Consider the following 26,421-nt stretch of genomic DNA (forward strand, 5'->3'; position numbering starts at 1 on the left):
GCAGGTGATGCCTGAGGTTCTTGGGGGCCTCTCTGCCATTGGGTTACATGAGTCAAAAGTGACTCAGCAGTAACACCAAAACTAGCCTTGTGAAACAAGACCTCCCATGGATACCAAAATTCATGGATGTTCAAGTCCCGTGAAATACAATGGGAAGAAGATGGTGCCTTGCCATTTGGAATTTACATATTTTTGGAATATGTTCAAGCCATGAATGCTTGAATCCGAGTTGGGGGCGAAATCTATGGATATGGAGGGCTGACTGTTAACTACAAGTCATCTTTCTTCACAGTAGTCCTAGGGAAAGTGCCCCTCCTGCATTTTCCCTTTAAGCACATTTATTATCATAATTAAAATTGACAAATGCTTTTTATATGCACCAATGTGCTTTTCAGGGCTTTTATGATACTATCCCAAGCAGTTTTTCCAGATAGCAGGCCCAAGGCATTTTGTTCTTTGAAGGGAAAAATAAGTTTGTACCAGTCCAGAAGTCAACCAGATTGGCACTTGAATTTAGCTACGTCAACCTCCAAGGCCGGCCGTGTTAGGAAGCAGTGAGATGGTGTTCTAGCAATTTGTAAGGGGTGAGAAGCAAGGTTTTAGAGGACAAGAGCTTGGCACAATATGTCTAGTTTAGGGGATATCCTGCCCCCAAAATTGTGATCATACGGTGCAGCAGAGGATGCTTTCCCATGGTTAGCATCAAATGGAGATTTCGGGAAGGTGCCATTTTGTTGTTCACTCTGGGCAGCTTGTCTTGGTGCAAGCAGCAGATGGACAGGACACAGGATTCATTGCACGGTACATATATTGCCATGCTCCAGCATGTCCCCACTGTTCCCCACTCCAAGGGCCCTTTCACACCTCAGTTACACAACCAGGATTCCCATTAAACAGCTAGGGCTGCATCTTGCGGATGCCTGGAACTTGCAGTTTGGTGAGGCAGCAGAACTGTCCCATTGCAAATTTGAAATGTACCTTGCAAAACTGCAAATCCCAGGAACCCATAAGATGTTACCCTGGCAGTTCAAATGGAATCACAGTGCTATAACTGTCTAATGTGGAAGGGCCACAGCATCTAAGTGAAGCAGTAGCTTTTCTCTTGCTAGCGATGTGCAAGTCTTGCTCATTTTGGTTCATCGGGGGGAAAAAGAAATTAGGCTGTGTGTAGTTTTTTTCTTCTCCCAAGAACTTAATTTAATTTAGCATCAGTACATTTCTGCAATTGTGCCTTAGTTTAATTAAATGCAAAAACAAAACAAAACAAAAAATTGATTTTCTTTTAATTATTATTTAGATAATCCCACAGCTGGAAAATGAAACATCCTAAATTACATGAAGTGACTTCCCTCCCCTTCCCCACGGCTCCCCCTTCTCCCCCCAAAAAACCCTCTAAGGGAAAGAAAGAAAAAACTTTACAAATTTACAATTATTATTTGTTTTACAATACAAAAAACTAATAGCTCATTGCATATAAATAATACATTTGGTCTGCCATTGTTTAAGTGGCATTAAAAATCCCTGAAACATTTCATTTTTGAAGGGACCTGAGATCGCAGATGTAAAGATATGGACACAGAGCATCCCTTGAAACCAAGACAGAAGCAAGATGGTATCAGTTTCGACTAGTTTGCGTGCACCTTTCGCTTATGTTTTTTGGTGGAGGAGTTTACATTGTCAAGAACACAATACACACACATATAATATGAGACCCTTCAGACAGCACAAACTTTCCATATGTCCCAAACATACGCACCCTGATAGTTCTAAGCAAGGTTCTCTGTGATGCTTTAATGAAAAGTAGGACAAAAATAAGCATTACTTGTACAAAAAGGAAAACAGTTTGGCTATGGAAAGACACTCACTGAATATTTACTTGGTGAATACTGACAATGGCCTGAACGGAACCATTGAATCAATGGGATTTACTTTTGGGTTGACTTGCAATTCAATTGATGGTCTAAACAACTGAATTCCATGCCATTCATGTCATCCTATCACACCTGGCACACTCTTATCCTACCTTCTTGCACACTTTTTTTCTGGAGGGGAATAGGAAGAGTATCAACTACCATTTAATGAAGATTGAGGCCTTCTATTAATTTATTTTTTACCATACTGTTGAGAGTTTAAATATTCGGATGGAAAATGAAAAAAATAAAAACAAAAAATCCAAACCCTTAGAGATGGTACATAGCAAGATTATTAGTTTCTAGTTTGCTCACTTAAACACTCAGTCCAATAATGACACATCCATTTCCATGCATATACATGTATTCATAAGCACCATCTTATATAATACTATAGGTTAAGGCCATGACAGCAACGCCACTGGAAAATGCAGAGCACAATCCAGCCAGGATCTTTCCCGGGCATGCGCTTTTTAAAGTACATGGGGTGTGCCAAGGCAAAGATCATGAGTGTTTACTGTTTGTTTTAATGCCGCTTGTGTGACAGCCAAACAACATGCATTGTGCTGGTAGCATTTTTGCAGGTATCTGTAACACATGGATTTGCCATAAGCTGATATCCAACACATTAAGCCGCACATGTTCACTGGTTCTCTTTGTCTCTGAATTGATCTCTTTAAAATACATACCTAGAATTGTTAAAAACATTTCAGACTGTTATCGCCATTTTAAAAATCCTTTTTTAAAGGAAAAAAGTGTAAAACATTTTCTAAGAGTAGTATTTGAAAAGTGACCTCTTGCAAATGTACAGTCATTTATAATACATAACTTTAAAGAGCATACCAAGAACGCCTTAAGATAGTTCTGTTTGATCACCCTTGAGTGTTCAAAAGAACCTCTTCAGTCTATAAATATTTAACTATTTTTTACAGGAAAGAAAAATTCTCGTGACATTTTATAATATAAATGATGAAAAGGACACATATAACTTTTTAAAAGGTGTTAACATTTGGAATACATACTGAGTGGAAGCAGTTCTCTACAAAATAAAGTTGGCAAATCATGTTTAACCTAAGTCTAGTTCATCTCCTTTTTGTCCCAATAGGTTTATCAGCTGCACCAGATAAATTATTCAAGTTTTATGAGTCCAGTAACAAAAATAAAAGAAAAAAACATGATTAGATTAATGCTTTTTAATAAAAATACCTCGGAACCAGTGTTCTTAAGGTTGCCAAAGATACAGGATTCTTATGTGAGTGGGAGAGAGAGAGAGAGGTGGTTAAAACTCACTTGATTTGATCAGACGTTTAAGATGTTCTCCTAATTTCAGAAGCTCAGCAAAGCTTTACAGACATTGCAGATGAAGCATCGAGTATTGCTCTTGACAGTAGTGATAGGTTTCCCACACTGTACAAAGCTTGCATTTAAAATTCAAAGCTCTCTTCTCTAAGCATGTAGGTAATCCCTGAATCTTTGGAGAAAACAAGGAGAGTTTTTCAGATCTCCACATATACCACACTGGTTATTGCTGAAGATGTCCACATTATGGTTCGGTTAGAAAGCCCACTCCTAAAACACCATGTGCCAAATTGCATACGCAGCCTAGGGAGCCAGAAAGGAAGAAGAACTATGATCAAAGCACACTAAAGCCAGTTTCAATTTAAAATATGCTTAACTGGAGGCCAAGTTTTGACTATGAATGACCAAGTCCATAAAGTCAACAATGTTCAGACTGTTCAGCAGCTCCCTAATACAATCCATTACAACTTCCTTTCTAAATACATTTTCTTTGGGAGGATTATTGACAAATGTTAATTTGGTATCAATATAATGAAGTTATTGCCAGTCCAACGTATTGGGAGTTTATACTAGGACACATACCAACTTAGAGGGCAAAGACACACAGCCTAATGGGATGAATAAGAAGATGGCAGTGCCGCAGAAAGACACACAGAGAATGATTGGAGAAGCATACCAAAATCATGGTGTAAAACAAAATCTTAAGACTCAACGGAAGTAGGCTATTCAATGCTGTGGGTCAAACATCACAGAAGTAAAGAGATTATAGAGAGGATCAAAATGAATGAAGACCAAGAGTCAATAAAGTCATGGCCTTACAGGGGGCCGGTGGAGGAGACATATTTTGTCTCATTCCCCACTGAGGAACATCTTGTTTTATTCCTCATTCTCAGACTAGAACATTGTTTGGTCGCACCCTGCAAAAGAACTAAGGAATCTAAAAAACTGTCGGAACACACATCATCCATTCATTCATCTAAGAATGTAAGCCTACTGAAATCCAATGTGAAGTCGAACGCTTTCATGGCCAGCACCCAGTTGTTTTTGTTTTTTTAGGCTTTGTGGCCAAATGGGCATGTTCTAGAAGAATTTAATCCTGACATTTCACCAGCATCTGTGGCTGGCATCTTCAGAGGAAGATGCCAGCCACAGATGCCAGTGAAACATCAGGAATAAACTCTTCTAGAACATGGCCACATAGCCTGAAAAACCCACAAAAAACTACTGAAATCTGTAGGACAAAACAACGTTATTTTGACTTAGCTGATGATGCACAAGATGCTCACCATGTTCAGGTAATCTGACCACAGCTCTACCAAAGCTTGAAATAGGCATGGAACAGATGAGGCAGTGGAAAGAGCTGTAGTACTTTTAGGAGCACATATATATATATTTTAAAGAATAAAAAAACCCTTCCTGCAAGGAGAAACGTATAGCTGTTGAGAGCAGACCAGATCTTTCTTCCAGATACCATGTTGCGTGTGTGCGTTTGTGTGTTTTCAGCATGAGGGGGCATTCAAAAATGTTTTTCTCCATCTGTAGCTGATCGAAATATAGCCTGCTCTATCACCTTTGGATTCTACCGCACAATCTGGCTACAAGTATAAAGATCCCAAAACCAGCGTTATCCAGTTGTCATACTAGAACAGTCAGTACATTTTCTATTCTTGGTTGAAGACAATATGCTGCTGTATTAAGCATTCGTTTGCTTAAGGTTCTGCAAGAGCAACAAAGGCCAGAGTTCTGGATTATAACAGCAGCATTCAGGGATTCTGAGTTATGGTCCCAAAAAGCAACTTTTCCAAGCTTGAATCCTGACTATGCCTTTGAAAAGGAATTGTAGATTGTTTTCTTGATCCACCCTACAATGATTTAATGTGACATTATCTGGATTTCTTTTCCCCTAGAGCTCATCCTTCTATAGAAGAAGCTGCCATCACTACTGACACCCAGGATGCAGTCAGTATCATGCAAAACATCCACAGGACAGGTGATACTGGAGTATCTGAAGCTACTGCAAGGAATAGAAAAGGATAAGGAAAATGACATGCATGGAATAAAGCAATGCAAGCCTAATCTGGGAGGACATGACAGCTGTCTACTGGAGAATGTGTCCTAAACTCTTTTGCTCCTTCCAGGCCATATCCCTATCTCATTTCAACACTGGAAAAGAAACACTGTCCAATCAACCACATACTGAGGTGACCAACAACACTTGACATCCTTGAACATCTACAGGATGAAACAAGCACATGAGGACAAGTAGGAATTGTCACACAAAACTATCCGGATAACCAAATTTCAACAATGTGATTTGTCGTTGCCATCGTCTCTGCAACACATAAGGTAAACATTACAAAACCAACTGTATTCCACCCATCATCTAAATTTTAAGAAAGGAAAAGGTATCAGTTTTCCAATCCCAAGGGAGAATGCCTCAAAAATAAAGCGAAGCAAGAGTTTTTATAGAATAAAAAAATAAAATAAAAAGGTGCAATTCTAAGGGCCAAAATTTTGTTCATTAACATAACATTATTTGTTCTCATCATCTAAGGGTAACCAATTGAATGTTTTGAAACTAAAATAGCAATGTTATTCTAGAGAAGCTGCCGTCATTTCAACATACACCCAGTACATATACTTGGAATGCTGTACTCTTTACTCATATCCCAAGTTAGAGCTTTTTATTGTCTCAAATGCAAATATGGGGAACATGCCATTAAAACTGTTTCACTTATGTCAATAAAGGGACTAAGCCATTTGGATATAGGAACAAAAAGCTTGCAGCAATTTGGGCTAAAGGGAAATCCATGCATGCTTCAGCCATTCCACGGGCAGAAGATGTGTCTGAATTGTAGCAACTGTGTGCCAAATCCATCTGTCTGGTTTATATGTACAAATAGAATGCATATCAATGCTTGGTTCTCTTCATTTTATTACTCACTGATACCATTATTCTGTTTTTGCCTTAGCAATCTCTAGCAAGTTGGCAAATGACTATCCATATGACTGATTTTTTTAAAAATATTGTTTTACTTGTGGAATCAAAGTTGTGCATGTTATTTTATTACACATAGCATATAAGCAATCCTGCTATCATTTCATGAACAGTACTGACCAAATACCTCTGGCAAAAGGTTTATCTGTAAGATTAAAAAATATTTATATGCAATATTATCCATCATCTTACCATGGCTTTCTGGTTCTCTCTTGTACTCCCTCAATTCTCCTGTGTAATGTTTTATACTGTAAATTATGACACTGTCCACAAAGAGGGAAAAAAGGGGGGGTTGTCTGAAGAGGGGGAAAGCATATTTAGAACATTAATAGGTTTCCGCCTAGAATGACAACAAAATAATACTTCTTCAACTCTAGGATCCCTACAGTATGATACATTTTGATAGACCCATCGGACGCTGCTACAAGACTTGTATCTTTCCAGTAAAAGATATGCCATCACACCCATGCAAAAACTTACATGCAGATGTTCTATATTCATGAGCCTCCCTGTTCATGCCAAAGGGGAAAGCCTATCAAATACAAAGAGAAATAAAAGCAACCCACTCAGGTTCCTCCATTGAAGTGAATGAAAAAGCCATTCAAAGGAGTTCTGAGTATATACAGGAGCTCCTGCACCATTTAGAAGTCTTTGGATGTGAAGGCATAAATTATTTCCTAGACGCTTGAGATGTTACAACTGTTGAACACACACACACACAAAAAACACAGCACTGAGACACAGGAGTTGGCAAAAATACAGTTGCATAAAAGAAATTTGTTAACATTTTGATTGCTAAATAAAAACAAACACAATGTGGTGATGTGGGGGAGTACGCAAGGACAACTGACTCTCTAACCAGCGAAACTGTGAAAAACATACTGAGTATGATTGTCAGACTGGAGGCTCATAGTTATTTTGCGGCTTACTGAATGATTCCACTCCACGTAACCTACTATGGCCCTATTACTGAAGGAAACAAAATGAACTATCTCTGTAAAGGTTATATTATTTGCAAGTCAGGAGACAGCCAAGCTACTAGATGAACCATGTCTGGGGAAAGGTGGCCATTTCAAACCCTGATGTTAACATCCAAGTGGCAATCTCGATTAATGCTGTAAAGAGATGAAGAGTGGCAAAAAAGATTATAGATGCAAGTCCATTTTTGCGTTTGGCACCGGTGTGTCTAGATATTCATAGTTCTCAAGTATTCTTTTTATATTAATGTTAACACATGTTAGACATCTCACATCAAAGATTTGCTACATATTTACAAGGCACCAATCCTTTCTTCTTTTGGAATTATGAATTAAAACCCAGTGGAAAAAGCATTATCAAGTTACCCAAATAGGAACGCAGTAATGTTCATCACAAATTCATGAAAGTTTGGCCTGGGAAGATTAACATAATCCAGATCCTGCACACAATAGAGAAACTGTAAACATTTTATAGCTGCCTTTAGGATCGGTGTATTGTGCAAAAGTTATTACGGTAAGTAAGGAATTCAAGGCAGACAATGTTTTAAAAATTCTGTAAGAAGGTGCTGTTTCTATAACGCACGCATTCACGCTCACACTCACCCACACTCATACACAAAAAGAACAAGGAAAGACTTCAAAAACATGATTCAGATGTCACAGTGCTGTGACCAATTCAGGGTGTAGTGTGGGGAAACATATCTGCAGATAACAGAACACATGGGTAAGGCTTCTTTTGGCCCAAAAAGTGTGGCAATCAGAAGTCTTCAAAAACACAAAAACCATATGAACAAAATGGAAAAGCACCACAGAAAAAATGTGAGTGGAGTCCCTCCACAATTTTCTTAGTAGATTTTCTGGCAAATATCCCTGCAGTAGAAAGCCTTTGAAGTCCTAACACCATTGTCCAGTTCCATCATTCCAGTCTGTCAATAATTCCATCCCATGAGGTGGCTGACCCTGGCCTTTTCGGTCATTTTCCGTACCCTGCCTGACCTGGACGTACCAAGGTTCAGAGGATCCTCAGTGTGCACAAAAGTGTCATTGTCTGAATCATCATTATACAAAACTGTTCGCCTCCCCTCATTCCTTGTTTTAATTCGAGGGGGCCTACTGAATCGCCCCCCAAATGTGTTCTCACCGAAGCGGCCACCAAATAGGTTCTCAAATTCATCATCCACCATTCGCCGGCGTTTGGCTCTGGAGGCTCCTCTGGAAGTTCCTCTCCCTCGGCCTCTCCTTCCTCCTCTGCCTCTCCTTCTTCCTCTGCTGCAGCCTCTTCCTCCCCGGCTGCCTCGGCTCCCTCTGCTCCACCGACCCCATCGGCCCCATCTCCCTCTCCTCGCTGTCCCTCTACCCTGCCAGTTTTTCTGGCCTTTGGAGACGTTCCTTCGGAGTTTTCTTCTCGGCTTCACCTGAACCGATTTGCTGTAGTCATGATCGCCATCTATGTAGTCCTGATCTGTTTTAGAGTTTGATTCAGAATCTGAATCAGAGGCACATCTACTTTCGGAACTTGAGCCCGATCGTGAATCCCCACTTTCTGAGGTGGATAGACTTGGCTTTTCTTTCCGCTCTCTCTCCTTCTCTTCATCAGTGTGTTCATCATCATCTGATGCACTTGGCAGCTTTCGCTTGGTCGCTGCCCGCTCTCTCCCATCACCATTTGTCAGGGGCTTATTAGAAGGCTGATCTATAGAAATTAAAATAAATATATACATATACTGAAACAGAAATATACAGATTTGCTTTAGTGCCACTACAGAACTTGGCCTAAATGTCCCAGAAGCAAAACTATGTATGATACTAAATCATTTTGGAAATCATCATAACGACATCTCTGCCAACTGGGATAATTTTGTTTTAGAACTATATAAAGTGACACAACAGTTCCAGATCCCGAAAAATATGTATGTTAAAAATATGATAATCTATTTTTAGTTGACACATTCTTGCTTAGAAAGTGTGTGTGTGTGTGTGTGTGTGTGTGTGTGTGTGTGTGTGTGTGTCACAGCCTTGCCAAGGCACTGGGGCCAATAATTACTATGAGGATGCCCAGCTTACCTTCCTCCCAAATTCTGCCACATTATTGGTTGTCCTGTGGCTACAGAAACGAGTAGCAGATATTTATATGACAAATAAACAGGATTAGGGGCGTTCCTCATTCCATTTTATTGTCTGAAGCACAGTTTAACATTACACGTACTGCTGAAAACAGAAGACTCCAGTGCCTCTGTAACCAAATACAACCATAGTGAAACAGCCAAATAGAGAACCTTGATTTCTCCATTTCCTACCTTGTTTAACTGGTGTTGATTTATTTTTGACTGGTCTATTTTTCCCTGGTTCAGTATCATTTCCACTACGATTCTGGATATTTGAGCCAGATGAAGAAGGATGACTTTCCATCTCTTCAGCATCAACGGAGCCAGGCAATTCTTCTGTGGTATCTGAAACTTTAGAGAGAACATCACCAGGATGGCACCACAAGCAAATTAATACCATTCAGAGAAAATATTAATAAATGGATTTGAAATTGAAAATAGAGCCTTAATTCAGTTTAATGGAATGAGGGTAATGATGCTTCAAATCCTTGCTAGGAGAGTATCTTTAAACAAATTACATTTTCAATGCAAGATTTCAATTTAATCCTTTCTTTTAACTGTTGTTCTTATATTGACATAGTGCCATCCAAGTACATGGCATTGTACATAAATAATAAAAAAAGAAACAGACATCTCTGTTGAATGCATTACAATCCAATTTGGTTTTTATTCCTGAAGAGACTACTGAGGTCTTAAACTCTCATAGCCTGCATGAGAATTGACTGCTGGACTGAAAGGAGCCCAGGCATTCTAATCTGTTCCTTTAATACAATGATTTCATGTCCTCCAGGTATTTTGGACTTCACCTCTCAGAAGCCACAGCCATCTTTGCCAATGGTCTGGGATTCTGGGAGGCAAAATTCAAAATACCTGGAAGGCCAGAGTTTGGGAATCACTGCTTCAATGCAATAGTTCACAAACCTGGATCTCCAGATGCTGTTGGGATTTCAACTCCCAGAAGTCACAGTCATCATGGCCAATAGCTGGGGATTGTAGGAGTTGTAGTCTAACGGCATCTTAGCATCCAATCAAGGAACCACTACTCTAATGGCTTGACACCTCCTCACTTGGCTAGAATAGATATATACATATGGACAGACATACAGCCTCAAAATCAAAGGTGTGGGGCATATGCAAATCAAAGAAAGAAAAGATGGAAGCCAGACAGTACATGGGCAGCAACTGACTTTGTACTGTTATGAGACTTTATGTTTTGGGATGTCAAAAATAACTTTAAAAATCTATCAAATGGAGGATGCTGAAAGAAAATAATGCATATTCCTCTGTATATCATGAAGCTTACCTGCACTGAATGTGCAGAAAAGGGTAGTCCCTTTTCCTTTACCACATCCACATCTATGTCAGTACCAGAATTAGGATAAAATAGGACATTCCCTCTGTCTACCCAGGCTTCTGGGATTGAACTGGTATGGGATCAGAGCTTGGTCTTTGAGGGTGAAGGGTATTGGCCAGAAACAACAGACAGAAGTTGAAGTGTAAAAGGCTATATACACTTTCTGAAGGGAAGGTGTGTTCAGGTTATTGCTTCTTAGTCATTCATAAAGAGCAAGACAAGGTAGCAACTCTTCAGTCTGGATTGTTTGAATGATAATCAATGTTATTGCCATATAAAACCAATTACACTTACCATGAGATGAAACTGAAGAATTAGTCCTAGTTACAGGCAATGAGGTATTAAGGTTTGTTTTAGGCTGCATCTTCAGTTGCTTTTGTTTTCTTTTTGGACTGAGATATGGGAAACAAATGAAGAAATTGTTTTTAACAAGAAATCATCCAAGTCTCATGTAAAATAAGTGTTGTCTAAAGACCTTTATTCCAAGCAGTACCAAAAACACACTCCTCAAGAGTTAAGGGATGCATGGGATGGTAATATTTTTCTCTCATTTTCGTGAAGACTGAAGGATAGACATAAGTCTGACCCACAAATCTTACCCACTAAGATAAGTTGTGGTTTTCTGTGTAGCTGAATATGTTTTATACACTCCAACATGGTATATCATTTCCTCTCTTTTCCCCTGAGAACATATTTTCACTTATGTTACTTTAGTATGTAAAAAGCTGTAAAGGCCAATTAATGAGGTCCCTGGTTGGGTGGCATAAACATAAACAAGCATATTATACAGCTATTGATCTGAGGCTAGACAGCACTGGTAGGTAGGTAGTTACCTGGGTGTTCTGCTACTGCAGGAAGAACTGCTGCTGCTTTGGAGTCGCTTTCGGTACTTTAACCTTGGTCTTTGTCTCTTTTGGCATTGCGCTGCTGACTTGTACTCGGAAATGATGGTTTTAATATGGTCTTCAAATAAGGCAGATAATCGGAGTGTCATGCTGTAGATCTGGGGTGGTACGGAAGAAATACATGGTCAGATCCGAGTTGGTACAGTGTTTCCTGACAGGTTATATTTAGACTGAAAAGAACTAGGTTCAAATCCTGGCTTTGCCAGAAAGTCTGTTGAATGCTGAGCAAGTCTCAGTCTCTCTATGTTGAAAGGATAAATCAGATGTACACTAATCTGATCTCCTTGGATGAAGGGATCTAACATTATTACAATCAGTTTAGCAAAAATTACCAAATTTATGAACGGTGAGAAATAAAGGAAGAAGATCAGTCATCTTCCAACTTTCAGAACATAATGGAAATGGGGCTGTTTATACAGAAATAAAGAAGCCAAAATACAAGGTACCAATCTTGCTGTCTGCCCATTCAGACATCTCTCTCAATTTTTCAATAAATGTATTCACATTTAATTTAATATGAAGCAACACTGATCAATATGACACAAAAGTGCATTAAAAATACTAAAATGCAACTATAGAGATAAATATAGTTTTTTAAAAAATCTTGAGATATTCTTGGTCCATCTGACTGATCATTTCTCTCTCTTTTCTATGACCCAACATCCTTTAAATGAAGATGATTTGTTTCCATCAGGAGTGAATGAATCAAGTTAAATATATTAGTTTTTATTAACTGGCCTGTGACTTCAAAACAATATGCAAGACTCATCTTGAAGCTATGGCTTTTCTCCCTCCCGCTTTTCTATAATAATCGTGAAGCAATTGCCTCAGTAAATTTGCTATGGGCATAGATTCTATCACCACCCAAAATTTCACGGTTCAAGGTGTGAGAGAAGACAGCGCCAAGATTGAAACTATATGTGGAACATGGAGCTCCTGCAAAGAGAAAGGAGCACTACCCACAGCTCAGGTGATGTGTGCACATACAGATCTGAATCAGGGCAAATGACTTTAACGCAGGCTTGAATCAAAAATATAAGACTGTATTCCAATTTCTTTCATGTTTTATTGCACAGTTACCTACCACTCTTTTGCATCTTACCCTTGATTTTTTATTAGGTGTGTATGCTTTGGAGTTGCAGAATATCAAGCGAACATCTTTGTAGAATTCAAGTGGGTTTGTGTAATTACCCGCTTCCAAAGTTTCTTTCACAGTGCTGAAGTCCATTGGAGTGTCTACAATATCTCGGTAATCCTGTGAGCAACATTTTATTCAGGTTAATCATGAACCACAACTATAGTATACCAACTCAGTATCCAAAGGTAGGACTCAATTACAACAATCTTGTGCTTAATATATATTTATAATAGGCTCTCAAGAAGGGTTGGACATATGTGTAAATTTACAGCGCTTTATAAATAAAGGTTAATAATAATAATAATGTGGGCAATACATAGCAGAACACTGGATTCTGAGAAGGCTGTGGGACAAAGCTTGATGGGTGATGGGGCTGCTACATAACTTTTTATGCTTCTGCTCTGAACCAAAACATGACAAAACTTACAGGGTAAGAAAAGAGATCAACGGGTTGTCGGAATGGCTCAGAGTCTTCACGTTCATAGATCAAGCTCAACAACTGCTTGCACTGGTCTTTCCAGGCATCGGCATGTACTTTGGAGGGATGCTTTTTCATCTGCCGCTTTACCTTAAAGTATTTAAAGGGGGAACAATGTAGTTTGGTCATTTTTTTTTTAAAGATCTGTTCTTCCATCTAAGATGACAGCAACACAGCATGGATGTGACAGAAAGAGATAGATGTCTCTCAACATACTAAGCTTCTGTTGAGTTCCTATATAATTACAGGGCCAGCTGTCAGCCTGATGTATTTTTAAAAATTTATCTGCAATGTGCATATGCCATTTGGTTCACAATTCTGTGTATAATACTTTAACGGTACAAATGAAAACAACCCATCTGTCTTTGCCTGTCAGAGTCATAGTTTGAAGACCATGAAACTTTTACACCTGAACTTGACATACAAACTGAGGGATCTCATGCATTGGTTGCTTTTAAAAACATCCTATTTTAACTGAGATATGAAGCCAAGGGAGAGTACTTCACGGAACAGAGTTATAGGACTGATCTCTCAAGCTTGCTATGAGAGCCTTCTTCCCAGCAAGAAGTACTATCTGCTGTGCTACACCCCTACAGCCTTCCAAGAACTAGTTCTATATACTTCTTGCTGGAAAGAAAGCTCTCATAGCAAGCTTGAGAGATCAGTCCTATAACTCTGTTCCTAGAAGTACTCTCCCTTGGCTTCATATCTCAGTTAAAATAGGATGTTTTTAAATGCAACCAACACATGGGATCCCTCAGTTTGTATGTTAAGTTCAGGTGTACAAGTTTCATGGTTTTCAAACCAGCTAAATGAATGAACAAAAATATACACAAGAACAAGGAGGATCTCCATTAATCCTTGCCTATGAAAGGTGACCTGGGGAGAACAAAGATTTCTCAGTAGAGAATTACCAATCTCTGGAGTTACCACAGAAAAAGTCCTGATCCTAGTGGATAAAATCCCTAACTCCCTAAGGAAAAAAACATGACAAAATTATATTGCAGTACACATGCAGTCCTACAAGAGCTGTACATAGAAGATTTTCTTCTTGTCTTATTATCGCTGGCTCAGAAGCTAGTGAAATTTTTTAACCAGGCCTGTAAACAAGAAAACAATTTCGTATGAACCATTTAACACTGACTATCACTCTAAACCTGTAGCAATTCAGCAAGGAAGGCAAAAAGAACTGTTGTTCTAGAGAGGCGAGGGAGATACTTCCTAGACCACTCTCCTGCCAAGTCTTTGTTATCCAAAGAAACTGCCTCACAGTGAATGGGACTGAGATCCTACTTAGTCCTGGAACCTCCGTTTCCCAAAATCTCCTGTGCTGGTTGGAGTTATTTGGGGATTTGTTGCCCCCCAAAATAGCTTTTGAACCTCTGGCCTAGGCCCCTGAATGACAACAAATGGCAAGTCTGAGTCTTAAGCACAACTTTCATAAGATCACCGGTTTTCAATAAAAGACAGCAACTGAATTCACCCATGTGTCTGGCTCTCTGTGTCTTGTCATTTAAAAGCAAGTAGAAAGCTTGTGTTCAGCCTTCATAGCTCTGTTTTGCTCAACATGGTGCTATCCTCTACAGTAGTTGTACCCAATGATATAGTATCACTACTGGTTATCTTCCACACAGACACCTGGAATGCTCCAGTGTGGTAAAGGAAGAGAAATGGATTGATGAGTAATTCTTTCATCCATTTTTTAAAAAAGAGTTCTATGCTTTATAAGTTAGATTTGTGATTCACATCCTGAAGACCATGACAATCACTGAACCAACAAAAGGCATAAATGGTCACAGAAAATTCAAAGGATTAGAAGCAGTGACATGCGATTAAACCTGATTTTTGGTCTTATCCAAAAGTTGGCCCTGAATAGTAACTAAGCAGCACTCACAGTTCTTTTCCCAGATGAGGTTCCTGGACCATCCGAATCTGCATCTGCTTCTGCCACCTGAAGGAAAGTGTAATTACTCCATTATGTGAGAAAGAAAAGCTAATCTTGAAAACTCTTTACAAAACAAAACTATGGATTTGAATGATTTCCAGTACTATGGAATCTGGTCCAATAATTAACCTGATATTAATGGTTAATTCTGAGAGCAAGTGAGCAAAAGAGAGAAATCATCTGCTGTGATAACACTAAGAGCTGCTACACTCACTATTATATTATTATTATTATTATTATTATTATTATTATTATTATTATTATTATTAAGCTTTATTTATATAGTGCTATAAATTTACACAGCGCTGTACATACAGTCTTTTTAATTAGACAGTTCCCTGCCCTTCCCACTGTCTTCAGATGACTTGAGTATTTTAAAGAAAGCCTCACTCAGGCATTAGCAACCTGGTGTACCCCATATATTTTACAGTACAGTTCTCATATTAGTTGATGGTTAGCCATGCTAGCTGAAATTCACAGGAGTCCGCCTGTTATAGAACTCCTTGTGCTAGCTGGGCTGTAACAAAAAGAACAGAAATTTGATGAGAATATATAGATTCTCTGTGCAATGCCAACGATAGCATAGTGCTAGGAGTATAGCTTCTTGAGATTCCCAGGGTTTGAAAAATCAAAAAAGTGACTAGTCCTCATGATTAAGAAAAGAAACTTGAGCACAGTACTCAGGTTGTTCACCAATAATTATTTCCAATAAAGTTTGTCAAAGCCTTTTCCATCTTACCACTTCTTCATCTGTGCTGCTCAGGTCTTCTGCTTTCACTTTATTATAGATCTCCAGAATATCTGTACAACTCTGATCCCTAAAAGGTAACAGTGTTATCAGCACTATTGCCAGAGAAGTAAATGCCAGGGAACTTGTGAAAACAACATTATTCTTGCCAAGGCTTATTCAGGTGCTATTGGTATGTCACAGACTGCATCTGCACCGCAGAGATAATGTAGTGACACTGCTTTACCTGCCATGACTCAAAACTATAGAATCCTGGGATTTGTACTGTATTTTGGCATCATAGCTCCCTGACAGCGAAGGCTCACAAAACTAGAATTCCCAGAATTCCATTGCACTGAGCCATGGCAGTTAAAGCAGTGTCAAACTGCATTATTTCTGCAGTGGAGATGTAGCCCTAGTTCCTGTATCCCCATGTCAGATATAACACCTTATCAAGACTACATAGAATGATAAGGTCATGGAAGAAACATATCTCTATCACTAGAACTTGACATGATCCAGAGTTGATGGAAGAGGAAGTTACCTGTTGGCATAAATATATATATACACAATACATGCACATGAGTCAGGAAATACTCTGCTTATTAGACAAATTTTAGGAAAATACATTTCTCAACAGTGGAATATCACAAAGAAACAGATTGCTTACCCAATGTAGTGAAGTAAGACATCTGTTACAATTTTGGCTGCTTTAACAATAGGACTATCGGGCTCATTGAAAGTCCTAGCATTGTGTTCTATGTATCGTACCTCCCACATCAGAGCTGATATTCTCCTGGAAAGAGATAAGTGTTATATCTTTTCTGCAACAGAAATCATTTTTAATACAAAGCTGTACTTGGGCTATTCATGTACACTGACATTTAAAAAATGACAACAAGAAACATTTAGGACAGGATGGGAGTAAGGCCCATGGGGGTGTATGTGATCTCTAAACTGCACTTTTGCAGCCCCAGAAGCACCCATCCCAAAGCTCCACATGTAACACTGGTGTTTTAAAGGCCAAAAAAATGGCATGATTTTTGCCTGAAAACTATTCAGAAAATCCTCCACTATTTGAAAACAGAGAGAGAGAGAGAGAATATTCCCATTGCCTCAAAGTATTTCCATTTTTCTCAGTAATCCCTCGCAAAATGGTGACTGAAAGTGGTGACTTCTGTTCACCATTTTGAGGACTACAGAGGGAAATGGAGGTACTGAGCTTGCTGAGTAGGGTAGTTGCATCCTTCAGAAAGTTCTTAAGGTAAGAAATTGGACTCCTGACTGCCCATCCCTGATCTAAGAAAAGAGGAAAAAGCGGAATGCGATAAAGAAGACCCTCACACTTGTTAGTAAATGCTAAGTCCAACTAGACAATTAGAAGAGCAATTTTTCTCATTACTCTTATAAAAAGTGAGATAACCCAAAATGAGAAAACCCTCTGTGATACAAATCTTAGCACAATACAAGAAGCTGAACATCAACTATATATTAAGTCAAGATCAGACTCACAAGCCAAAGGGGAACAGGTTAATTGTTACACAATCTCACTTATTTCAGTAGCACAATTGTCAGGGAACATACTTAGATATTGAAGATGTTAGCCTTTATGTTACAGTATTCTGTGTACATATGGTTTTGTGGAACTGAAGGGTAACAAAGGCCTGTTACAGACTGCCAAAATAAAGCTGCTTTGGGTCTCTTTGGAGGTATGCTATTTAAATGATGCATGCATCCTAAGAATCCGGAAGCTGCACCAAAGCTGCACTCCAGTGCTTAGGAATGGAGTGTGGCTTTGGCGCAACCTCTGGACTCGTAGGACCCATGCATCATTTAAACAGCATACCTCCAAAAAGACCCGAAGCAGCTTTATTTTGGCAGTCTGTAACAGGCCAAAAATTTTGCTAATGCTACAACAAATGTAATGTGCCAAAATTTAACAACTTCTTTATAAAGCTGAGATATTTACTAACACACAATTCACCAACACATAATAGAACCTGACCTGTAAAATCTGTTTTCAAGCCTTCTCCTTATTGTGGTGAGGTCAGTTGGATAAGGAACAACAGTGCAATACAGAGGGTAGGCACTAAGATCCACTGGGACAGCAAATGGGTTAGAAATATCTGAAAGAGAAGATAAAAAAGATGAACCTATCACAGTTATGGCAGCGGTGAAACGACAGAAGTCAGAAGCTTTACTTCAAAATGGTAGGCATACATCTCATTAACTTACTAATATATTTGTTGCTGCACTTCCAAGCTGTAATGCAGAACACCCATACTACTGTAAATTTCTGTCAAGGCATCCAATATCAAAAGTTCCTATGTGCCTTTTGGATTTCATTTCATTTAGTGAAACCCTGACCTCATAAAACACATTGGTCAAGTTTAATTGATCACAAAAAAACCTAAGATCCATCTCAAAACATGAAAAGACATGGAGCTTTTATCATTTAAACAATTCTCTAGCTACTGTTAATGTTACCAACTGTTTAAATATTGTAACTGGTAATAGGCCTAAAATGTTCATCTTTTGGATTGACAGCTCCTGTAATGATTGTCTGGTTTTTGTTCATTTTTGCTATTGTTGATGGTCTGTGGGTGGCATATATATAAACCAGGTGGCTTTTCACATTACACAACGATGGCACTATGATTCCACCTTTACTGGCATGGCAACATCCTGTGGCATCCTATGTTTCAGTTTAAGGGGAGGTACATAATGTTTTCAGTCAGACTAGTGCTTCAAACTACAAACTCCAGGATTCCCCAGGATGCAGTTGTGGCAGTTAAGGTGCAAATATTAAGCTGGAATTGTGTCGTGTGAAAGGGCACTTTCTTCACCATTACCTGTGGTCCAGCAGACCCATAGTATCATCTTTACAAGTCCAACTAAATTTTGCCATACCTAAAGATAACAGTTGATCTATGCCCCTAAGGACCCGCACACATTCTTCATCTCGGGAATGGGAACCCCACTCGCCTTCCTGTGGTTTGTACAACAGGGATGCCAGCTCCTCTGATGTCACAGGAATTCCAGCCCCAATCACCTCTGGATAGGCTACTGTAGAAAACAAGGGGGAGAAGGGCGAATCCAGTTAGAACCTGTATCTTACTATGCCACCTAAGTGTGAAAATTACAAACACTGACATGGGATGAGGGGGGAAAGTGAGACAGAAATTATTGTTTACTTCCTTCTGGAATTGGCTCCATATCCCAGGGGCTCATCTTTTCTCTTTCATTATTGTCCCAGCTGTTAAAAAACAACAACACATGAGTTTAAATTACTTTAAAATATAAGTAGATCTAGTACAGAACAGTACGATAGGGCCAAGGTTAACTTTGTGAACATGATTACAAACAGTAGCATCAGGAAAGCCTGAGCAGCTTTAGGACCATGTGTAGTGCAGGTTTAATTCTTTTACACCCTGCCAGTCAAAAATGCCTGCCCAGATTGCATTGCAAGAGAGTTTTCTTCCTTAGTCTCAGCATCCTAGCCCATTTACAATATGGCTTATTTTATGTATATGTAGATTGGACCTACTTTGAACACTGTAAAGTGCTGCATAAGGGGTGAGGATTGTGTGGCTCCCCAGAAAATGTTGGACTACAACTCCCATCAGCCCTGTCAATGATGATGAATGTTGGAAGCTAGAGTCTAGTATCACCTAGAAGGCTGGAACATGTCTACTTTATAAACTGAAATACTAAGTATAATCATTTATTTATAGAGCCATTGTAATATATATATATACGCTCCACTTTTCAGAATAAGAACTCACTAAAGGTAACTTATACTGCCTACTCTGCCTGGTAGTGGCTTTCCCGGGGCTCAGGCAGACTACCAAATCCTTCCAACTAGAGGTACCACAATGAACCCACTAACTTCTGCCTGCACAGCATGTGCTCTATGATAGAGTGAACGTTCCCCTCAGTATGCCTTGCAATATGTTTGCAAGCAGCAATCGTGCCTGTATCCAAATAGAAATCATTTTCAACTGTCCGGTTAATACACCATAGACTGATATGTGGGATAGGTGGGAACAGGGGTATAGACTATATCTGTCAGTTTTAAGGAATGGGTAAATTAAATAATTGTCATCAATCCATATACTCTTAAATTTACTGCTGTAGAACCCGATTTGTATTTCAGCATTCTGAAATGCACAAAAATTCACACAGCCATCTTATTATATCCATCCTTACTGAACACTGTAGCACTGGAAGGAACTATCTGGATACTCAGACTGGAAAGGCTGTTGGTTTTCTACAGTTCCAAACCACCATGCATCATCTATTATGCTGCGAAATCTATCCCCTGCAACAGAAAAGTCAGAATGATACATGCAGATATTTGTAGACAAAGAGAAAAATTAGAACATGCTATTTTCTGCAGAAACATTCTCAAAAGTAGTGTTTTAGTTGTGAATATTTATCTTATTTTGGTTCATTTTCTCCTGCCAGAAACAGGCATGACAACTTATAAAAATTAACAAACAATATCTCGTATGCAGCAATTCTAAAAGTAATAATTTTTACATGTGTAATAGGAAGCTACCAAACAGAAATTCTACACTTACCAATCTGCCACTTTCTTTCTTTGGCTTCATTGTAAAACTGATGTAGCACAAGGAAATCAATTACATCTGGCATATCATGGTATCTGTGAAATAGGAATGAAATAACTCTCCAGAAAGTGGTAGTACAACCACAGGCTCAGGTCTTCTATGAACATTTTAAAGCCATTTCTAATTTCATAGCCCCTGAATTATTATTCCAAGTTCATTGTAGTAGTAGTAAATACAAACAGCTGCCTAGTAAAAGGAGTTACCGAAAAATATCTATTTGGAGACAAGACTCGGCTTTGAATTAAATGTTACAGGGATGGCTTCTGCTGCTCCCCACCATCTTCCCAAAAATATTTACAAAAAGGAACTCATGTCCCCATCATGTTTGTTCTTTCCCTGTCCCCTGCTCCAGTTCAGGTGACTGATGCAGGAAGAAGGAAAATGGTAAATATCATGCACTTCTTTTCCTACATGTTATTAGGGAGAGAGGTTTAAGAAGAGGGGAAGAATGCAAGCAAATAGTAGCCAGATATCATCATAGCAGTCAAGCAGGCCTTTACTTAGCCACTTACTTGATGGAAAATGATTCACCAGTCATTTTGCCTGAGATTGGATCAAGAAAGGCAAGCTTCAAGCAGCAAAGCGTAGGTGGTCCAACCTCGTACTTAATTCCCACAATCTTCACAGATTCTTGTTCCTATTTGTCGAACAGCAACTGAGGTCAAAACCTTAGGGCAGTGACTTTTCAAAATATGAAGCACATACAAAAATGGTGTGCGTTAAAATGAGCACTCCTTCTGTGAATGATGTACAAGTACATTGTACAAGTAATCTCTTCCCTTTTTCTCACCAGCAGAATAGGGTATATTATGGATATTTTACTCTTTAAAACAGAGTGCAATCAGAACCATGGAGAATAGTTGAATGCATAAGAGACACAGAAAGGTTTTTCCATTTGCTCAAATGCACTGAGAAGAGACATTTGTCTACAGCAACTCAAACTCCATGCCACTTGCAGTATGCCAAGACTGTTTGCTAGCATCCTGTTATTGCACATGACCATATGGAATTTCTTAACTGATCTTGGCCAGACAAACTATATAATGACATGGCAGCCTGGGTCTGAGTTTGGGAGAAATGATCTGCCAGCAATAATACATGTATCATATGATATTTTGGGAGGGTTGTAATGGCATAACAATGTTCCTTTTGCAAATAATGTAATATAATATAACATAACACAATAATAATGTAACATTGCTACCTTTGAGAGGGAAATGAATCATTCTTTCTTCTTGTAAAGGGATCTTGTAGCACCTTGTCACATGAACTTCCGTACACTTGAGCCTACTTCCTCAGATGAATGAAAAAGTAGGCTCAAGTCTACAAAAGCTCATGTTACCAGCTTGTTTCTTTCTTTCTTTCTTTCTTTCTTTCTTTCTTTCTTTCTTTCTTTCTTTTTCTCTCTCTCTCTCTCTCTCAAAGGTGCTACAAGATCCCTTTGCATGCTGATTTTCCAGATTAACACAGCTATGTCTATGAATTTATTTTTCTAGTTACTTTGAGAGGCCAAAGGGCTTTATTGAGAGTCAGTGTGGCTTGAGTGCTGGACTGGGACCCTGGGAGTGCTGGTGTTTTTGTGTGTCACAGAGTCATTTCCAACTTATGGCAACCTTATCATAGGGTTTTCTGGAGTTGAGTGTGTGTGACCTGTCTAAGGTCACCTAGAGGGTTTCCATGGCCAAGTACGTAACTGAACTCTGATCACCAGGCTCATAATCCAGCACTCAAATCACTACACCATTCTGGTTCTCAGACCAGGATCAAATGCCCACTTACTCGTGGAAACCCCCCTATATGGGAAGTCACATTCTGAGGCACACGCAAGCCCCCTATTAACAAATCTTGCCAGAAAAACACATGATAGGGTCTCCTTTTTTTACCAGATGCCAAAAAAGAACTTGGAGGCACACAACAGCAACAGCAACAACAAAATGCATTGTTAGGGAATTTTTCTCCCAAATTACAGGTCTGTTTAAAGATTGTTTTCTCTCTGCTAAAATGAAAATGTAATGAATGACTTTACAATATTATGCTTATTATGTATAAACTATCTGTATCTAATTTCACTCCGATCCACCTGCCTGCCTGCCTGCCCATCTAACTACCTATCTGGTATGGGATCCTCAGCTACCCCTATGCATACCTGAAATATGAATACTATTTATGCAAGACTGTAGTACACTCAAGCCCATACAAAAAATTAATCTTAGTCTTAAAGGCAACATAAAACTGTTTATAGCAGAACGCACTAAACTTTTTTAAAAGAAGAATTTGACAAAGTTTAACAATGACAAGTTTTATAACATCTTGCTTTAAAATGTCATGTTTCAAGCTTTGACCTCAGTATGGATATACGTTTGCTAATAAATGTGAATGGAAATCCAGTCTGGCCTGAAACATTCTGCACTCCTGTTTGGATATGATGAAGGCTGGTGGGGAATTCAGATGGGGAGAACCTGGGCCCAAATAGCCAGGTTTCCCTGAGTGGCTAGGAAAGAGTAAATGAAGAGGACTGAGCTAAATCACTTCAATTGATTTTGATCCTCTTTTCAGTTGGATTCTCTTTATTTAGCACTTGACACTTTAGGGAGAGGAGGCAAACTACAAAATTTTCCCATTGTATGGATGTTTCCCCATTTTCCATTTCTGGAAGAAAAATGAGATGCACCTCTGTGCACTGACAAGCTAGTGGCACTCTATAGGCATATAACATGCACATGACTTGAAAAACAAACAGGTGCAGCTCATCATGGGAAACTTTACATCAAGATATTTAGGATTTGGGAAACAACGCACATCCTTGAAACCTCAAATTTCATCCCGTTTTTTTCAACTGAATTCTGACATTTCATTTCAATTTAAGTTACTATGGAAAACAATAATGTACACTGGCCCTGAATTTTTTACAGAAAGATTAAAAAATTACTCAATCAACACAACACTGTTTCATTCTGCTTTAACTCACATATACACTCATTCATGTCCATGTTCCCATCAATATATTTACAGTAACAATCCATGATTCCCTATTTGTTTATCCTCAAGGTAGTGGGAGATTATGTGGTGGTTTAGGGGTGCTGATATCTTTGGCACTTAAGGTTCAAACAACTAAGGTTTCTGTACTGGAGCAGTATGCTCTAGCTGTTCTTTGAAGTTTAAAAACAACTTACTATCCTCAATGTGACTATGCTGCTTCTGCTACTCTGCAGAAGAGAGCAAGAAAGAAAACACTGAGAATACAAATGGAAGAATAGAAATACAAGTTCACAATAGGCAAACAAAATAAATGCAAACATGGACTTTCTGAGGCTGGCTACTGGTTAGTATAAAACTGGGAATGATCTATGTCTGAACCACAAGAAGACTGGTTCCCAACACTCTTCATGATACTGAACTATGTGTGTGAAACAGTGGTTGGACAAAGGAAGGTAGATTCCTGTGATAACTGGCAATAAAAGAATGTCTGAAGTGCCACTTACCCTGAGGTCCATTTTATTCCATGGTTGCTTCTGCATGTTAACATTGTAAATTTTTCCTTTTCTGACTGCACGCACATAAGCTTCATGTCCTTGTCTGAAATAGATTGCCTAAGATTGAGAGAGAGAGAGAGAGAGAGAGAGAGAGAGAGAGAAAATGTTATTCATACACCAAACTTGGATTCAGGAAGCAGCTGAGCTTTAAAATGTATGAACTGTCAGATTCCGAAAATAAATGCCCCAAAGTTTTCATTTCATTTTATTTCTTTAACAAGTTTTCACTTGCTAGTTTGAGAATACCGGACAACTTTGTTTTATGATGCAAGCTTTCTTTTGGGAAGAAGATGACAAATGGAACTACATAAATGAACAAGTACCTCATCTCCCATTTGTGGGACAAAGGGGGAACGTCGTGGTATAGTGTCCAATATCCAGTGGGGAGCAAACCATTCTTCAGTGGGTTCGCCGTCTATTGAAAGTAATCCACCGGGTTTCTTAAAATAGAGAAGTATTAGGGTTGAAATAAATCAGAACTCATGAATGGCTGATTTAAGTCTTTCCAAGAAAAAAAGGCTTATCAAAAATGTTTCTCTCCCTCCCCCAAAAAAACCCTCACCTTTTTTCGTGTCTGTTTAGGTTTCTTGCGTTTTTCTTCTTGTCCCTTTGTATCGTTTACATTTTCATCTTCAGAACTGCTACATATTTTGCGAGCTGCTTGTCTTGTTTGTCTTTTTGGAGGCTGAAGATTAATTCCAGCATCTGCAGTCCAGTCAGAATATTCACTGGACGAATCACTGAAAACATCACACAATGAAATACTGAGAAAAACATACAAGGGAGATGGTGGGGAAAAGTTGCAAAGGGAACCTATGGATCACTTTTACTTCTGTGAATACATGCAACTTCCTTTGATTTCACAAGCTAAGCTAGGTTGGGCCTTGTTCAGAAGTGGTCAGTGGCTCCATTGCTTTGGAATGGTGAACCTGAAAACTGGGGGGCTACTCCAGTTTTCCCAAAATAGGTTCAACACTGTGGATAGCTCCTGTAAAACCCATTATGAATTCACTGTCCCAAAGTGAAAGTGAATTCACTGTCTTTTGGAGCCACCTTTCACCTCTGGCCTGACCAATATGTTAATAGAAGCCCACATGGAAATACCAGTCGGGAATGACAATAGTGGGTAGATGGACCAATGCTCTGGCTCAATAGAGGGCAGATTTCTACATTTCTAGAAAATTAAAGGTTGCTGGGGGGGGGGGGGGGGAGGACCTATTTTCAGGATCCTGTTTAAACAGAAGTATATTCTACGTTTCTTATTTCTGAATAAAAATGTATAGGAGTCTTAGAAGAATGATATTCAGTACAGGGTTGTAGATGAATAAATGGAACAGTAATGTCTCATAGGTTTACTTTCAGCTCAATAAAGATCAAGGATGGACATCCTCTAAAATTTTGAAGACCATTTTTGGCTGTCCCAAGACCCCACACAGCCTTTATGACCACTCTCTGGAGCAAAAATAAGTGACCTAGTCACTTTTAGGTAGCACATGGAACCTTTTTGTGTTGTTTCATGATAACCCTCCCTTTCTGAAATAATGTTGTAAAGCAGTATCTGCCTAAGGAAGTTTTTGCCCGTCCCTTTTTTTTCAGGGGGGGTGTTAAATTTTAGTGGAGATTTTGGGGGTTTGGGTTGGTCAGGGAGTCTAGTGTGGTCAAGCACCACATTAGGCCTCCCAAAGGGTTACATGTAGCACACTAGACTACCACATAGATGAACTGACTCTTTCCAGTTATAAGATCTCAGTTATTCAACAGTACACTGTTCCATATACACTGCAACCTCCATGTATTGGGCACCCTTGTAGCTATGCAAGCATTTTTTAAAAATGCTGCCCTTAAAGAGATCACTACAAAAGTACCTCGAACTGCTTTCACTTTGCCAGGCAGCCACATTATCATCCACAGAGGCATCGCTTGTGCCAGCTGTATCATCTTCCTGAGATAAGAAGAAAAGCAAAGAAAAAGTGAAACTGTGTCCATCTCCTCCAGCAATTTGCTACAGTCACTTAAAATTTACCCTAAAGGTTTTTTGTTTGCAAAACATCATCTCTGATAGCTTTTCAACAACACCCTTCTAGGGATGCAGGGCAAAAGAATGCTTTCAATAAATGGTTGAGCTGAAAGAGTGCTAATGTGTGCCTCCCTCTCAAACTGTAAAATCAAAAACTACTAGCCATTAAAGGCAACCTTGCTGCATACCTTAGATATGCAAGAGGAACAAAAGTGTAGGAGTACCTTGCCTGAACATCCAAGCTGTTCTAACAGCATTCCAGAAATGGCTGAGTTCCACATCCATAACAGAGAACATTTTTTGAGTAAACAACTTGCATTTCTCTGAGGAAGTTAGATAATGATCACTATCAGCAGAAGCAGTGGCTACTACATAGCACACTCAAGTGCTCCAAGTGTTTCAAA

General features: G+C 39.0%; 1 protein-coding gene across 2 annotated transcripts in view; it reads right to left on the reverse strand.

The window, feature by feature from the left end:
• Positions 1 to 1,237: 1,237 nt before the first annotated feature.
• The window catches only part of LOC149308826 (bromodomain and WD repeat-containing protein 3-like), a 50,124-nt gene continuing 24,940 nt past the window's right edge, over positions 1,238 to 26,421 (reverse strand). For both annotated transcript variants that reach the window (XM_089536528.1, XM_089536527.1), the window contains 19 exons: positions 25,866 to 25,942; positions 24,563 to 24,740; positions 24,324 to 24,440; positions 23,950 to 24,057; positions 20,980 to 21,104; positions 20,420 to 20,502; positions 20,046 to 20,157; positions 19,031 to 19,092; positions 18,747 to 18,902; positions 17,842 to 17,962; positions 16,507 to 16,632; positions 15,849 to 15,927; positions 15,059 to 15,115; positions 13,114 to 13,254; positions 12,651 to 12,803; positions 11,477 to 11,646; positions 10,938 to 11,035; positions 9,482 to 9,640; positions 1,238 to 8,877 (listed from right to left, as the gene is read on the reverse strand). In XM_089536528.1, coding sequence (XP_089392654.1) covers positions 8,114 to 8,877; positions 9,482 to 9,640; positions 10,938 to 11,035; positions 11,477 to 11,646; positions 12,651 to 12,803; positions 13,114 to 13,254; positions 15,059 to 15,115; positions 15,849 to 15,927; positions 16,507 to 16,632; positions 17,842 to 17,962; positions 18,747 to 18,902; positions 19,031 to 19,092; positions 20,046 to 20,157; positions 20,420 to 20,502; positions 20,980 to 21,104; positions 23,950 to 24,057; positions 24,324 to 24,440; positions 24,563 to 24,740; positions 25,866 to 25,942 — 2,886 coding nt within the window. In that variant the 3' untranslated portion in view covers positions 1,238 to 8,113. The remainder of the gene's footprint in view (positions 8,878 to 9,481; positions 9,641 to 10,937; positions 11,036 to 11,476; positions 11,647 to 12,650; positions 12,804 to 13,113; positions 13,255 to 15,058; positions 15,116 to 15,848; positions 15,928 to 16,506; positions 16,633 to 17,841; positions 17,963 to 18,746; positions 18,903 to 19,030; positions 19,093 to 20,045; positions 20,158 to 20,419; positions 20,503 to 20,979; positions 21,105 to 23,949; positions 24,058 to 24,323; positions 24,441 to 24,562; positions 24,741 to 25,865; positions 25,943 to 26,421) is intronic.

This window comes from Sceloporus occidentalis, unplaced genomic scaffold (genome assembly GCF_023333645.1).
Source record: "Sceloporus occidentalis isolate IW3139 unplaced genomic scaffold, rSceOcc1.0.p SCAF_8, whole genome shotgun sequence".
Lineage (NCBI taxonomy): Eukaryota > Metazoa > Chordata > Lepidosauria > Squamata > Phrynosomatidae > Sceloporus > Sceloporus occidentalis.